At 46.7% G+C, this 16,635-nt stretch overlaps 1 protein-coding gene across 1 annotated transcript in view; it reads left to right on the top strand.

The window, feature by feature from the left end:
- elob (elongin B) overlaps positions 1-15,417 on the top strand; it is a 35,769-nt gene extending 20,352 nt beyond the window's left edge. The window contains exons 3-4 of the mRNA XM_073033892.1: positions 5,622-5,730; positions 13,313-15,417. Of these exons, the coding sequence (XP_072889993.1) occupies positions 5,622-5,730; positions 13,313-13,425 (222 nt within the window). The 3' untranslated portion in view covers positions 13,426-15,417. The remainder of the gene's footprint in view (positions 1-5,621; positions 5,731-13,312) is intronic.
- The last annotated feature ends 1,218 nt before the right edge of the window (positions 15,418-16,635 follow it).

Genomic DNA, 16,635 nt, shown 5'->3' with positions numbered 1-16,635 from the left:
CTGGTATAGCTGTGAATCCTCAGCAGTTGGGCCAAGGCAGGGCTCTAAGTGGAGCAACTCTCTCTCAAACTGCTCAATCTCAGAGCCCCACATCTTTATCAACCCACTAGTGTACTCCTGACATAGAAACCGGGTGTGGGCAAAACCCACATCCCACCGTAGAAAGGAGGAGCAGAAGTCCTCGTGTGGCCCTGAAATCGGCTGTCCTTCAGCAGATGGTTGTTAAAATGTCCATACCTGGACCCCACCCTGCAAATGCAGAGCAGCAAACTGCATCCACGTGTCGTGGTGTGAGCATGCCACAGGCTGCATGGAGGCTACTAGTGCAGGAGGCATATGCCTAAGGCATATAGAGGGTTGTTTATGCAGGCCCTCCCCTCCATCCCCGACCATCTCAAGAAGGAACTAGGAACAGGAAGCCAAGGAGCCAAAGGAGCCCACTAACTCCTTTAACTTCTTCATTGATGCTGGAGACCAGAGTCATCCCCCTCCTCGAGGGTAGAGTCGAAATCTCCTCTTGAGGATGACGCAGTCTCCGGCGTTGATGGAACTCAGCAGGGTGAACACCTGGTAGAACAGGTGCATCTGCAACACCCTGTCCCCGGGGGCATACACGTTGACAAATAGCAATGGTACACTGTCCAGGCACACAGCAAGGTGGAGCAGATGACTGGGAATGATATCCTGGACTTTGATCATTTCTACTGGAATGTTAGGGCCAACGAGATTGCCACCCCACTAGTGATGGAACTGAGGTGGCTCACGTAGACCCCTCCCTGCCACTCCAGGAGCCAAGTGGACTCATCTCGTGGAATGGTGTTGGTTTCCTGCAGGAAACTCGCTGCATATCTCCCATTGTTAAGAATTGCGAGATTGTTAAACTTGCAGAGAGAACCCTGCCCTGCCTGCGTGTTTACGTGCGGGAATTTGCGTATTTTCTGTGTAAATGTGGGTTTCTCCCAAAAGCTCTGGTTTCATCCAGTGTCTCAACAACAGGCGGGAGGTTGGGAATTAATTGGTGCCTGTGAATCCCACCCATGGGTGGTAGGTTAAAGGTTAGTGGGATCAAAGTGGTGGTGTGCAGGAGAGAGGAGACGTTTGAGGTAACGCTCCAGCCAGCAGGTGGTGGTGTTGTCTTCTGCTCTGCCTGAGAGTTGGTTTATTCCTGTCAGGTAAATTGATGTATGGTTCATTATCGAAATATAGAGTCGGAAACAGGCCCTTCTGCCCAACTCGACCCTGCTATCTAACACGTCTACCTAGCCCCCATTTGCCTGCATTAGTCCCATATCCCTCTTCAACTTGGTTATCTGTGTACCTGTACAATTAATTGTATCCGCCTCTCCCACCTCCTCTGGCAGCTCATTCCATATCCCTTCCACCCTCTGGATGAAAGTCTGCCCTTTTTAAAACATTCCCCTCTCACCTTGAGCATATTGCCCTCTACACTTAGACTTCCCTCCTCTGGGTAAGAAAGAGTTGGTCAACTTATCTAAGCTATAAAGAGGTCACCCCTCAGCTCCTTCGCTCCAGGGAAAAACAGTCCCAGCCATGCCCTGGCAAATCTTTTCTGCACTCTCTCCACCTTAAACTCACCTTCATATAGCTGGGTGACCTGAACTGCACACAATTCTCCATATGGTCTCTCTGATATCTTGTACAGCTGTAATGTGACGTCCCAATTCCTGTACTCCATGCCAGCGTGTCAAATATCTTCACTGCCCTGAGTACTAGTGGTTTCACTTTCAGGGAGTCCCAGGGGAGTCATGTATATGTAGCCCTGGGTCTCTCTGTTCTTCAACACTCCCCAGGGCTCTGCTGTTCTCTATGAAGGACCTTCCTTGATTTAACCTCCCAAAGTGGAGGGAGGGAGAAGAGCGAGAATCATTGAGTCACTGAGCCATACATCATGGAATCCAGCCCTTCAACCCATTTGGTCTGTGTTCACGAAGATTCCCATCTAAGCTAGTTCTGTTTGCCTGTGTTTTGGCCTAAATCCCTCTAAGCCAGAAGTGCCCAACATTTTTAATGAGGGGTCCGTGGAATCCAAGTTGGGACCTCACATTCTAAATGTTTTCTATCCACGTCCTGTCTTTTAAACAGCAGGTACTGGTGAACGTACCTACCTCAACCAGCAGCTCATTCCAAATACTGACCAACCTCTGGGTGAAAAGGTTGCCCCTTTGGCTTCCTATAAAATTTCTCCTGTCTCACTTTAAAGCTTATACCCTCTGGTTCTTGATTTCCACAACCCTGCGGACAAAGTCTGTGCATCTTTTCTATTTGCCTCTCGTGGTCTTATAAACCTCCGCCAGGGCACCCTTTGGCCTTTCCTTCAGGAAAAACAGTCCCGGCCCTCTCCAGTCTCTCAAGCCCTCCAGTCCTGGGAACATCCTGGTGAATCCTGCGTACGCCCACTCCGGTGACGAGGGGGAGCGTGTGTAACTGATACCCGGGGATGCCAGAAGGGAGGGTAACATTGGACTGCAGTGGAAAGCCTTGTTCATACTGCCATCCGTACAGATCATTTTGTCACATCAGTATGTCGAGGTAGTATAAGTGCAGTAAGCAGTAACAGTGCAGAAGGAGCTGTTACAGTTATGGAGAAAGCACAGTGCAGGTGGAGAATAAGTTGCTAGGCCATAACGAGGTAGATTGGGAGGTGAAGAGTCCATCTGAACTGTACAAAGTTGTGTGTGTATGTGTGTGTTTGTTTGTTTGTGTTTATGCTTATGCACTGCGGTTCCCAATGTCCTGGGACATTGCGGAGGGAATCTTCACTCTGTCTCTGATCCCAGGAATGTGTGATGAGTCAGCGCAGAAGGAGATTCACCCTGTCTGACCTTGGCAGTGTGTGATGGAATGATGCGGAGCGAGCTTCACTCTTTTGTCTGACCCTGGGGGTGTGTGATGGGATTGTGTTGAGGGAGCTTCACTCTGTCTAGCTTATTATTAATTAATAACTTTTTGGAGAAAAAAAATCAGTTTAATCTTCGTTTAACTGGATTGTTATTACACAATGCCATGAAATTAGCTTTTATCTGCAGTGGCGGAGTACGAGGATAAACATGAGTTAATGTAACATTAATTGAAAAGCAAAATAAATATTGATACTAGTGTGATAATGAGTGTTAGAGTGGATTTTGCCATCCTGACACACCTTGTAGAGTCATACAGCACAACGACATACCCTTCAGCCCATCAGCTCCATGCTGACCAAGATGCCCCGGCCAAGCCAGTCCCATTTGCCTGAACTTAGCCCTTGTTTCTTGAAGTCTTTCCTATTCATGTATCTGTCCAAATGCAGTTTAAATGTTGTTAATGCCCCTGCAGCTTGTTCCATATTTTAACCACACTCAGGTTGGGGGGGGGGGGGGAAGTGCCAATTAAATCTCCCCTTTAACCTTAATCCTGTGCCCTTTGTTCTTGATTCCCCGCCTTTAGTGAAAAAGACTGTTTGTATTCACCCTATCTATGCCCCTAGTGATATTAGACATCTCTACAAGATCACTCGGTCTCCTTTCCCCCAAGAATCAAAATCTAGCCTGTGTAGCCTGTCTCTCAAGTACCAACAACATCCTTATCAATCACCAGCACTCTTTCCACTTTAATGGCATTGTTCCCATTAGTGGGACAACCAGAACCGAGCACAGTGCTCCCAAGTGTATCCCGTACGAACGCACCATGACCTCCCGACCCGGGTACTCAGTGCGCTGAAGGTCAGCGTGCCAAACATCGTCTTCACCACCCGTTCTACCTGTGCTGCCACTCTCAGGGAATCCCGTACCCGAGCTCAATGCTCCCTCTGTTCTACAACACTCCCTACTGTTCACTGTGAAAGTCCTACTTTGATTTGACTCGCCAAAAAGCGATATCTTGCACTTATCCAAACTAAACTCTGTTTGCCATTCCTTGGCCTGCTTACTCAGCTGATCAAGATTCCCATGAACTTTACTTCTTGTGCATTCTGCCTCACTTTTTATTCTAGCTGAATGCAGGAGAGCTGTATCAGCTTATTCCACCATGTTGGTGATGAAGAGGGTGTCCTTAGTTGTGTTGGATTCCCTAAAGGTTAACTTATAGGTTGGGTCGATTGTAAGGAAGGAAAATGCGATGTTAGCATTCGTTTTCAGAGGAATAGAATATGAATGAATGAAATTAATTTATTTCGGTCAGTACAAACATAACAAAAAGCATCATTTACAACGGTGATTTCATAGGACAAAATCACAACAAAAAACATAGATATTCTTTAAAACAAACCGAAAGGGTGTAGGCTGAAGCTACAGCTTATTACTCCCACCCCTCTTACTGAGACAACAACATATTTGGCGTCAGTCATCACATCAAAAACAAAAAAATTCATAATCATTTAACACAAAATCCAATTCCAAGTATCATTTATATACATTACTCCCATTCATTTAATATCATGTATTTTATATTTGTTCATTAAATAATTTTTTTAACTTGTTAAGTGTGGTGCATGTTTTTAAATTCTCACTACAACTGTTCCATAGATTCACCCCTCTGACTGAAATACAATGATTTTTTACATTTGTTCTTATCCTTTGTTTTTGAAATATACATGTTCCTCTCAAATCATGTTGCCTTTCTCATTTTAAACAATCTTTGGATACTTTATGGTAACTGTTCATTTTTTACTTTATACATAATTTGTATTATTTTAAAATCTACAAAATCTCTGAATTTTGAAGTGTTTAGTTGAATAAGTAGTGGATTGGTTGGCTCATAATAACTTGCCTTATTTACAATTCGTTTAACTTTCTTTTGGAGTAGAAAAACTGAGTATGTATTTCCCCACACCTCTACAGAGTAAGTCATGTATGGAACTATAAGTGAACAGTGTAATGTATACAAAAATTCCTGATTTAAAAGGAAGGATGCAACGCTGGGGCTTTATAATACGTCATTGGTCAGACCACATTCTGAGTATTGTGAGTAGTTTTGGGCCCTATATTTTAGAAAGAACGTGCTGGCATTGGAGAGGGCTCAGAGAGATTCACGTTGATGATTCTGGGACTGAATTGGTTAAAGAATGATGAGTGTTTGCTGGCTCTGGGCCTGTACCTTTGAGTTCAAGAGGAAGAGATGAGGAGAGGGATCTTATTGAAACCTCCCAGGTACTGAAAGGCTTGGATAGAATGGACGTGGAGAGGACGTCCACATCAGTGGGAGAGCTTGCGATCCAAGGACACAGTGTCAAAATAAAGAGGAAAACACATCACTGGGTGTATTTAAGACAGAGGTTGATAGGTTCTTGATTGGTGAGGAAGTTGAGGGCTGCAGGGAGAAGGCCAGAGAATGGGTTTGAGAGAAAAATCGGATGTGGTTTAAAGAGTGAATGGACTGAATGGCCTCGTTCTGCTCCTGGAGGAGAGACCTGTGCAGTGCACTGTCCTTCAGTGGGTGATAGAGGAGCTGCCTCTTGGTGAGGGGGTTGGCCCTGCGCTGGGCGAGACGGTGGATCCTCTCATCAACCATCTGAGTCGCAGCGAGAATACTTGTGTGTCTGTACCTGTGAGGCGAACAATTACACAACACTAACTTGTTTTTACACTCTGTCTCCAACTCGCCTCTCCCTCCCCCTCCCCCCACAGGATGACCAGCTGCTGGACGACGCGAAGACGCTGGGTGACTGTGGCTTCACCAGCCAGACCGCCCGACCCCAAGCGCCGGCCACAGTGGGACTGGCCTTCAAATCGCTGGGTGAGTGTCCCACAGCTTGAGGGGGAGAGGGGCGTTCCAAGATGCTGCTCTCTCCCATTTCCCATCCCCGGCCATACGGCGGGGTGGTAGGGGGGGAGCTTTAGACGGGTAGGGGAAGATATTCTGAGGATGGTGGTGTCAGCTGCAGTAATTAGTAATTCCTGGGGCGGAGAGGGCTGGAGGGCTTCCTCTGGGCCTGCTCTGCTTGCCCTCTTTACCCCCACCATCAGCCTCATGCTCCACGCTCTCCACATGTATGTCCCCAACCCTCTGCCATTTGCAATTCTACTCCCTTGACCCTATTTGGAAGTAACTCGGAGTCCACAACACTGGCTGATCTCACCCCTCTGTACAGCCTCTGCTAACAGTGTTATAGATTCCCAAACCCCCACCCCCCCCACTCCCAAAAGAAATAGTAAGAGACACCGGTCAGGTAACAGATCTCCCCCTGCGAGGCACCAGTCGGTATACAGATTGGACCTCTGGAGATATTCCCCTTAGTTCCCTTTAACCTCCCTGCCCCTTCCCAGGAGCCATGCTGTCCCACACCCCTGCACACTCCACAACACCCACCCCTCACTCTGAGCTGCCAGTCAGAGGAAGCAAGGCGTGTGTGGGCAGATAGTTTCCTGCGTTCACGCAGAAAAAGAGTATCTCTCATTCAGCCACAGTTGGGGGGACTGTAGGAGATGGGGCTGCTCGTCACAGACAGAGTCGTCCACCCGCCATCACTTCACTCACTGCCTCCTCCCCCTCAATCTTGCTGTTTCTGCCCTTTCTCTCCCTCCCCCTCACCCCACCTCTGCTGGTTTGAGAGAATGGGCAAAGAAGTGGCAGGTACAATATAGCACAGTGGTCTAACTCATGACTTATGAAGGCCAACACACCATGTGCTGCCTTAACCACCTTATCAACCTCCGCCGCAACTTTGAGGGATCTATGGGTGTGGACTGCAAGATCCCCCACACTGCTAAGAATCCTGCCATTATCGTGCCTTCAAATTCAACCTTTCAAATGAATCACTTTACACTTTACCGGGTTGAACTCCCATCTACCACTTCTCAGCCCAAATCTGCATCCTGTCAACGCCCCATTGTAACCCACGACAACTGTCTACGCTACCCACAACACCACCAACCTTTGTGTCACCTGCAATTTACCAACACAGCCTACCAGTTCCTCATCCGAGTCATTTATAAAAATCACAAAGGACAGCGGTCCCAGAACAGACCCCAGTGGAACACCACTGGTCGCTGATTCCAGACAGACTATGCTCGCTCTACTACCACAGTCTGCCTTTAGTGGCAAGACAAATCCAGATCCACATAGCCAGGTTCACTGGATCCTATGCCTACTGAATGAGCCTACTGTGGAGAACCTTATCAAGCCTTACTAAAATCCACAGACACCACGTCCACTGCTCTACCTTCATCGATGTACTTTGTCACGTCCGCAAAGAATTCAGTCAGGCTTGTGAGGCGTGACTAGCCCCAACTATTCCTAATCAGGCTATGCTTCTCCTAATAGTCATAAATCCTCTCTCTAATAATCCGATTCAATAATTTGCCCACCACTGAAATAAGACTCACTGGTCTATAATTACCAGGGTTACCCCTGCTCATGTGGCTGGTGAGGACACAAAGATCATTGCCAAAGTGCTGCAGCTCTTCCCTCACTTCCTGTAGTAACTTAGGGTATATTAGGAAATCATCGGACAAAGTCAGCTTGGATTTGTGAAAGGAAAATCATGTCTGACGAATCTTTTAGAATTTTTTGAAGATGTAACTAGTAGAGTGGATAGGGGAGAGCCAGTGGATGTGGTATATTTAGATTTTCAAAAGGCTTTTGACAAGGTCCCACACAGGAGATTAGTGTGCAAACTTAAAGCACACGGTATTGGGGGTATGGTATTGATGTGGATAGAGAATTAGTTGGCAGACAGGAAGCAAAGAGTGGGAGTAAACGGGACCTTTTCAGAATGGCAGGCAGTAACTAGTGGGGTACCACAAGGCTCAGTGCTGGGACCCCAGTTGTTTACAATATATATTAATGATTTAGACGAGGGAATTAAATGCAGCATCTCCAAGTTTGCGGATGACACGAAGCTGGGTAGCGGTGTTAGCTGTGAGGAGGATGCTAAGAGGATGCAGGGTGACTTGGATAGGTTAGGTGAGTGGGCAAATTCATGGCAGATGCAATTTAATGTGGATAAATGTGAGGTTATCCACTTTGGTTGCAAGAACAGGAAAACAGATTATTATCTGATTGGTGGCCGATTAGGAAAAGGGGAGGTGCAACGAGACCTGGGTGTCATTGTACACCAGTCACTGAAGGTGGACATGCAGGTACAGCAGGCGGTGAAAAAGGCAAATGGTATGTTGGCATTCATAGCAAAGGGATTTGAGTACAGGAGCAGGGAGGTTCTACTGCAGTTGTACAAGGCCTTGGTGAGACCGCACCTAGAATATTGTGTGCAGTTTTGGTCCCCTAATCTGAGGAAAGACATTCTTGCCATAGAGGGAGTACAGAGAAGGTTCACCAGATTGATTCCTGGGATGGCAGGACTTTCATATGAAGAAAGACTGGATTGACTAGGCTTATAGTCACTAGAATTTAGAAGATTGAGGGGGGATCTTATTGAAACGTATAAAATTCTAAAGGGATTGGACAGGCTAGATGCAGGAAGATTGTTTCCGATGTCGGGGAAGTCCAGAACAAGGGGTCACAGTTTAAGGATAAAAGGGAAGCCTTTTAGGACTGAGATGAGGAAAAACTTTTTCACAGAGAGAGTGGTGAATCTGTGGAATTCTCTGCCACAGGAAACGGTTGAGGCCGGTTCATTGGCTATATTTAAGAGGAGGTTAGATATGGCCCTAGTGGCTAAAGGGATCAGGGGGTATGGAGAGAAAGCAGGTACAGGGTTCTGAGTTGGATGATCAGCCATGATCATACTGAATGGCGGTGCAGGCTCGAAGGGCTGAATGGCCTACTCCTGCACCTATTTTCTATATTTCTATTTCGTATGGCCCTAGGACTTATCTATCCTAATGATTTTCTGTAGTTCCAGCATATCCTCGTTTGTAATGCCGACTGTTGCAAAATATCAGCCTGATGTACACTGTCCTCACAGACTTCAAGGTTTCTCTCATTGGTGAATACTGAAGCAAAGTATTCATTAAAAACTTCCTCCTCTGTCTCCAAGTGCATGTTTCTAGAATAATCCTACCCTCACTCTGGTCTCCCTCCTGTTCTTCACATGTAGAATGCCTTGGTATTTTCCCTAATTCTAATCACCATGCTCTCTTCTCGCTCTCCCATCCTTTCTTAAGTTCCTTCCTGGCTTCCTTGTAATTCTCTTGTGTCTTGTTTGATCCTTGCTACTAAACCTTAAGTAAACTTCTTTCTTTCTCTTGATAAGATGCTTCATATCCCTTGTCAACCATGGTTCCTTCACCCTTCAATTCTTTCCCTGCCTCAATGGGACAAACCTATCTAGAACAGCAAGCAAAAGCTCCCCATTTCCATTGTGCCTTTTCCTGAGTACGTGCATTCCCAATTTATGCTCCCAAGTTCCTGCCTAATATCATAATTCCCCCATCCTAATTAATGACAAATTAATGGTCACTCTCCAGTGTTCACCCACCAAGAGATCTGACAGCATAAGACTATAAGATATAGGAGCAGAATTAGGCCATTTGGCCCATCGCATCTGCTCCACTATTTCATCATGGCTGATCCAATTTTCCTCTCAGCCCCAATCTCCTGCCTGCGCCCTGTATCCCTTCATGCCCTAAACAATCAAGAATCTATCAACCTCTGCCTTAAATATACGTAAAAATTTGGCCTATACAGCTGCCTGTAGTAAAGAATTCCGCAGATTTACCACTCTAGCTAAAGAAATTCTTCCTCATCTCTCTACTCTGAAGCTGTGTCCTCTGGTCTTAGACTCTCCCACCATAGAAGACATCCACTCTAAAAAGGCCTTTCACCATCCAATAGGTTTCGGTGAGGTCACCACTCATTTTTCTGAATTCTAATGAACACAGGCCCAGGGCCATCAAATGATCTTCATGTGACAAGCTGTTCAATCCTGGAATCATTTTCGTGAACCTCCATTGAACCCTCTTCAGTTTCAGCACATCCTTTCTAAGATAAGGGACCCAAACCTGCTCAGGGTACTCCGAGTGAGGCATCACCAGTGCTTTATAAAGTCTCAACATTACATCCTTGCTTTTATATTCTAATCTTCTTGAAATGAATGCTAACATTACACTTGCCTTCCTCACCACGGACTCAACCTGCAAATTAACCTTCAGAAAATCCTGCACAAATACTTCCAAATTCTTTTGCACCTCAGTTTTTTTTTTGGTATTTTCCCTCCATTTAGAAAATAGTCGACCCTTTCATTTCTTCTACCAGAGTGCATGACCGTACACTTTCCAACACTGTATTCCATCTGGACATTGGAAAAAAGTTGAATTTCCCCATGGGGATGAATAAAGTATCTATCTATCTATCATTTCTTTGCCGTTTCTCCTGATCTGTCTACATCCTACTGTAGCTTCTCTACTTCCTCAAAACTACCTGCTCTCCACTTATCTTCATATTGTCTGCAAACTTTGCAACAAAGCCATCAATTCCATCATCCAAATCATTGACATATAACATAAGAAGAATCAGTCCCAACACAGACCCCTATGGAACACCACTAGTCACCAGCAGCCAGCCAGAAAAGTCTCCCTTCGTTCCCACTCTTTGCCTCCTGCCAATCAGCCATTGCTTTATCCATGCTAAAATATTTCCTGTAATACCACGAGCTCGTAGCTTGTTAAGTGGCCTCGTGCGACACCTTATCAAAAGCCTTCTGAAAATCCAGGTACATAACACCAAGCAAATCTCCTTTGTCTATCTTGTAATTCAAAGATTTCCAACAGATTTGTCAGGCAAGATTTTCCCTTGAGGGAACCATGCTGACTGTGGCCTATTTTATCATGTGCCTTCAAGTTTCCTGAGAATCTTAATAATCGACTCCAACATCTTCCCAACCAGAGGTCAAGACTAACTGGCCTGTGCCTCTCTCCCTTCTTGAAGAGTTGAGTGACATTTGTAATTTTCCAGTCTTCCAGAACCATTCCAGAATCTAGAGATTCTTGAAAGGTCATTACTAATGGCTCCACAGTCTCTTCAGCCACCTCTTTCAGAACTCTGGAGTGTATACTATCTGGTCCAGGTGACTTATCTACCTTCAGACCTTCAGTTTCCCAAGAACCTTCTCTCTAGTTATGGTAACTTCACACTCTACATGACTCCTGGAACTTCCACGATACTGCAAGTGTCTTCCACAGTAACGACTGATGCAAAATACTTGTTCGTCTGCCATTTCATTGTTCTCCATTACTACCTCTCCAGCATCATTTTCCAGCAGTCCGATATCCACTCTCACTTCTCTTTTGCACTTTATGTATCTAAAGAAACTTTTGGGATCCTCTTTAATATTATTGGCTAGCTTATTTTTGTATTTCATCTTTACCTTAGTTACATTTTTTTTAGTTGCCTTCTGTTGGTTTTTAAAAGCTTCCCAATCCTTTAACTTCCCACTAATTTGTGCTCTATTATATGTTCTCTCTTTGGCTTTTATGTTGGTTTTGACTTTTCTTGTTAGACATGGTTGTGTCATCTTTCTATTAGAATGCCTCTTCCTCTTTGGGATGTATATCTCCTATGCCTTCCGAATTGTTTCCAGAAATTCCAGCCATTGCTGCCTTGCCGTCATCCCTGCCAGTGTTCTTTTCCAACCACTCTGACCAACTCTTTTCTCATGCCTCTGTATTTCCCTTCACTCCATTGTAATACTGATATAACTGACTTTAGTTTCTCCTTCTCAAATTTCAGGGTGAATTCGATCATGTAATGATCACTGGCCCCTAAGGGTTCTTTTACCTTAAGCTCTGTAATCAATTCCGGTACTTGCACAACACCCAATTCAGAAAAGCCATCTTGTGGGCACTCTAGAAATTCCCCCCCCCCCCCCCAGAAAATCAGCACCAATCTGATTTTCCCGATCTGCCTGCATATTGAAGTCCCCAATGACTATTGTAACATTGCCCATTTGGCATGCATTTTCTATCTCCCGTTGTAATTTTTAGGCCAAATTCTTACTGCTGTTTGGGTGTCTGTATACAACTCCCATCAGGGTCTTTTTACCCTTGCAACTGCTTCGCTTTATCCACAATGATTCTGGCCTTATGTCACCTCTTTCTAACTATTTAATTTCTTTTTTTTTTACCAACAAAGATGCGCTACCTCCTCTGCCTTCCTGCCTATCCTTTCGATACAATGTGTATCATTGGACATTAAGCTCCCAGCTATAATCTTTCAGCCATGATTCAGTGATGCCTACAACATCATACCTGCCAATCTGCCATTGTGCTGCAAGTTCATCTACCTTATTCCGTATACTGTGCGCATTCAGTCCTGTATTCACCCTTTTTTATTTTGTTGCCCCCATGCTCAGCCTTTTAATTCCTAACTTTGTCTGAGGTCTCACCAACATCTGCCTCCACAACCTCTCCATAAGCTCTTCTGGCACTCTGATTCCCATCCCCCTATAACTCCAGTTTAAACCCCACTGTGCTGCATTAACAAACCTTCCCGCTAGGATATTAGTCACCTTCCGGTTCAGGTGCAAACCATCCCTTCTGTATGGGTCCCACCTGGAAGAGAGTTCAATGATCCAAAAATCTTAAGTCCTTCCTCCTACACCAAATCCTTGGCCACATATTAAACTGTATAATCTTGCTTGTTCTAGCCTCACTAGCACGTGGCACGGGTAGCAATCCTGAGGTCACAACCCTGGAGGGTACTGTCCTTTAATTTAGCACCTAACTCCCTGAACTCTGTTGTAATTCGTCCTACCCATGTCATTGGTACCTACATGGATGACGACATCTGGCTGTTCACCCTTCCACTTATGAATGTTGAGGACTCAATCTGAGATATCCTGGACCCTGGCACCCAGGAGGCAACATACTATCTGGGGAAACTCTTACTTGCCCACTGTCTGTCCCCCTAATTGACGAATCCCCTATCACCACAGCGTGCCTCATCTTCCCTCTTCCCTTCCGAGTCACAGAGACAACTCAGTGCAGAGACCCAACCACTGTCCTTTCCTCTGTTAGGAAAGTTGAAGACTCCCATGACAACAGCCCTGTTACTTTTGCACTTGATTAGTGGGGGAAGGGGAGAATTCAGGAGAATGGGATTGAGTGGGGAAAAATAAATCAGCCATGATTGAAGGGCAGAGCAGACTCAATGGGCTGAATGGCCTAATTCTGCATCTATGTCTTATGATCTCTTGACCGCTCCCTTTCTGTTTGTCTTTGTCTCTCAGAGATGGTGAGGTGTGTAGGGGGAGGTTAGCAAGACAGGGAGGGGGTGTAAGGCGGTGGCGATTACAGAGACAGAAAGAAGGTGATTGCAGAATGGGGAGGGGCATAAGTAGGAAGGGGGTCGCGGGAATGTGGGGAGGATGTTACTGTCCAGCCCTGCACTCTAACCTACCTCTCTGTCTGGCCCACTGCAGATGACCAGTTTGAACCACTGCGTATCGACCCGTTCTCCAGCCCACCAGAGCTGCCGGACGTGATGAAGCCCCAGGACTCTGGAAGCAGTGCCAATGAACAGGCCGTCCAGTGAGCTGTCGCACTGGGCAGCCCTTCCCGCTGCCTGTACTCAGCACACTGGCTGAACACACTGGACTCAACCCTTTCCCTCCTCATCCTTCCTGCTGCCCATACCATACCGTCCCTCCCACCTGCTCTCACTCTTTCCCTCGCTTTCAGACCTCACATGCCTGCTTTCCCCCTCTGCTTACTCCTCCCACCCCTCCTCTCCCTCTCTCTGTCCCACATTCCCCTCTTTCCCCACTTCCTCATCCCTGTTTTCACTTTTTCCCCCATCTTCACCCTCTTTCCTCCACTTTGTCCTTTCTCTGTCCCGCATTCTCCCTCTTCTCTCCCCCTCACTCCCCACTCCCCCTCTCTCTCTCGATATATCCTCCCTTGTTTGTTTTTTCATGCCCCACACCCCCCCCCCCCACCCCAGCCCTCCTCCCATAAACAGCAGAAGCCCTGAATAACCCCTCCTGCAAGTTCACTCACAGGGTGGGGGGGGGGTGTTGGGGGCAGAAGCCAACAGAAATTCTGCACATGGGACTGGGAGGGAAGGGGGTGCTCAAACTGTGGGGGATTCAGGAGAGAGAGATGGAGAACTCCCTATGTCGTGGGCCCCACCCTCAGTAAGAAAGGGGGTGGGGGCATGATCTTAGACTCCCACACTGTAGCCAGTATCTTCACCTGCCCTGTCCCCACCCCTTCCCTTCAATCAGGGGCAATGATCCCACCCAAATATGTACATCCCCCTCTCTCTCCTGAAATAAAACCCCCCCCACCACCCCGCAGGTGTAGGGGGTTGAATTTGTCATCCCTTGTTCACTCCACGCACATACCTGTGCAGTTATACTACGCACACGGCCTAGTGGAGGACGAGTAGTTTTTGTTCCAGGCTTTGGTGACAGAATCTGACCCCTGTGACGGCCTCTTTGATGTAGGACACCTTTGTGGGGGTGGGGGATCTATAGACGAACTTCAAAACCCCCAAGGGATCTTCTCCAATTTTGTTCCCTGTCTCTGTCTCTCACCCCCCCCCCCCCCCACCCAACCCCTAGCAACTTATCTTCCATCCCTCCCTCTGCCCCCCTCCTCCCTGGATGGGGCATTGGACACTGTCTTCTCTGTCCTCCTCCCAGGATGGGGCGTTGGACACACCCTCTTTGCCCCCAGCCCCCGGGATGGGGCGTTGTCACAACCCACTCTGTGCCCTCCCCAGAATGGTGTGTTGGACATGCCCCCTCTGCCCCGTCCCCGGGATGGGGCATTGGACACGCTGTAGCCCCATCCCAGGCATCGTACACACTCCCTCGCTCGGGCACTGTGTATGTAAAGGTAGCTGATCCTGTGGCCCCCCCCCCCACCCCCCCGGCTCGGAATTATCTGACCTGGGATCCTCCTGAACCTTGCTTCGGGTTGTCGGAAATGGAGATCAGAGGGTGTGGGGTGGGGAGAGGGGAGTGGGAGTGAGCAGGGCCGCGCCCACACACACACGCACACACACACACACTCACTCTCTGCAGACTATTGTAAGGTGGGGGGAGCGAGGCGGACAAGAGAGAGAGAGACCTCTCTCACATGAGAACCTGTGCACCTCACAGCTAGTTCCTGTGCGATCACATGTCTGAGTCCGTGTCGAACAGACCCAGCTCTCCTCATCAGAGGGGAGAGAGTGGGGGGGGGGGGGTATTTGCCACAGAGCAGCAGATTTCCTTCCCATAACCCCCTCCCCCCACCCACTCTTCTCCCAGGGACTCAGTAAGAGTTAGCAGAGAATCCCAGATGTTTTCAGTATACAGATCACCGAACCTGAAGAAATTGGTCTGCTTCACCAGAGGTTTCCTCTTGTTTTATTTTTGGTTCTTTAGTAAGGTTTTTTGTTCATTTTCAAGTAAACATATTGTGTAAACACACAGTGAATTTATCTTCTTTGTAATGTTCTTGAGCTACCAAGCAATTTTATTTTGCAATTGCAAGGTCTATAAATATAAAATAAAGGAAGTGAACTGAGACAGAGAAATGGCCTTTTTTAAAATTGTATTCCCCTGGGGACTGGGCGTTGGACACACCGTTCTCTCCCTGCCCCCCGTGGGACTGGGCGTCAGGCACGTCTCTTTCCCCAAACAACTACAAATTGAACAGAAGCGACCTCTGCATTGAAACGGCTCCATGAGATTCTCAGATCTCTCACTTCTTTAGGGTCATGTGGACACAGTGCAGTGTTAGAACATAGAAATCTACAGCATATTACAGGCCCTTTAGCCCACAATCCTGTGCCGACCACGTAATCTACTCTGGAAACCGCCTAGAATTTCCCTACTGCACAGCCCTCTATGTCTCCAAACTCCAGGTACCTATGTGAGAGTCTCTTAAAAGACCCTATTGTATCCGCCTTTACCACAGTTGCTGGCAGTGCATTCCACGCACCCACCACTCTGTGAAACACTTACCTCTGACATCACCCTTGTACCTACTTCCAAGCACCTTAAAACTATGTCCCTTCATTTCAGCCATTTCAGCCCTGGGAAAAAGCCTCTGGCTGTCCACAGGATCAATGCCTCTCATCATCTTATACACCTCTATCAAGTCACCTCTCATCATCTGTCACTCCAAGGAGAAAAGGCCAAGTTCACTCAACCTATTCTCATAAGGCACGCTCCGCAATCCAGGCAACATCCTTGTAAATCTCTGCAATGGTATTCCAAACCCTGATGTCCAAGGAGTGTCCTGTAGCCAAGAGCACTCTGTGCAGTGATGTGATGATGGAATTTTTAAAGGTTTAAAAGGAAATGGGATCAATGGAGAATTTAGTGGGTGTGTCAGAGTGAAGGGAGATTTTTGTTTCAGCACAGAATATCATGTGGGCACCTGAGAAAAGTTTTTGCCCTTTTTTGCCACATTTACTGAAGATGATGAAAATAGTTTGTTTTGCATTTTATACAAATCATTCCATACACAAATACAGTGAGGTAATACAAAGATAGATACTTTATTGATCTCAAAGGAAACTACAATGTCACAGTAGCAAGTGCACAGATATACAAATATTAGATTAGAAGTAGAAAATAAAAGAAAAAGTTATCACAGTCTAACAGGAGGGGGGTCGTCACTTTCCCGGCCATAGGTTGATTCATTATAGAGTCTAATGGCCGAGGGTAGGAATGACCTCAAATCGCGCTCTTTGGAGCAACACAGTTGTCTTAGTCTATTACTAAACGTGCTCCTCTGTTCAGCCAAG

Source organism: Hemitrygon akajei, chromosome 31 (genome assembly GCF_048418815.1).
Source record: "Hemitrygon akajei chromosome 31, sHemAka1.3, whole genome shotgun sequence".
Lineage (NCBI taxonomy): Eukaryota > Metazoa > Chordata > Chondrichthyes > Myliobatiformes > Dasyatidae > Hemitrygon > Hemitrygon akajei.
Note: the sequence above shows the minus strand (reverse complement) of the source record. Positions and strands in the feature narration are given on the sequence as shown.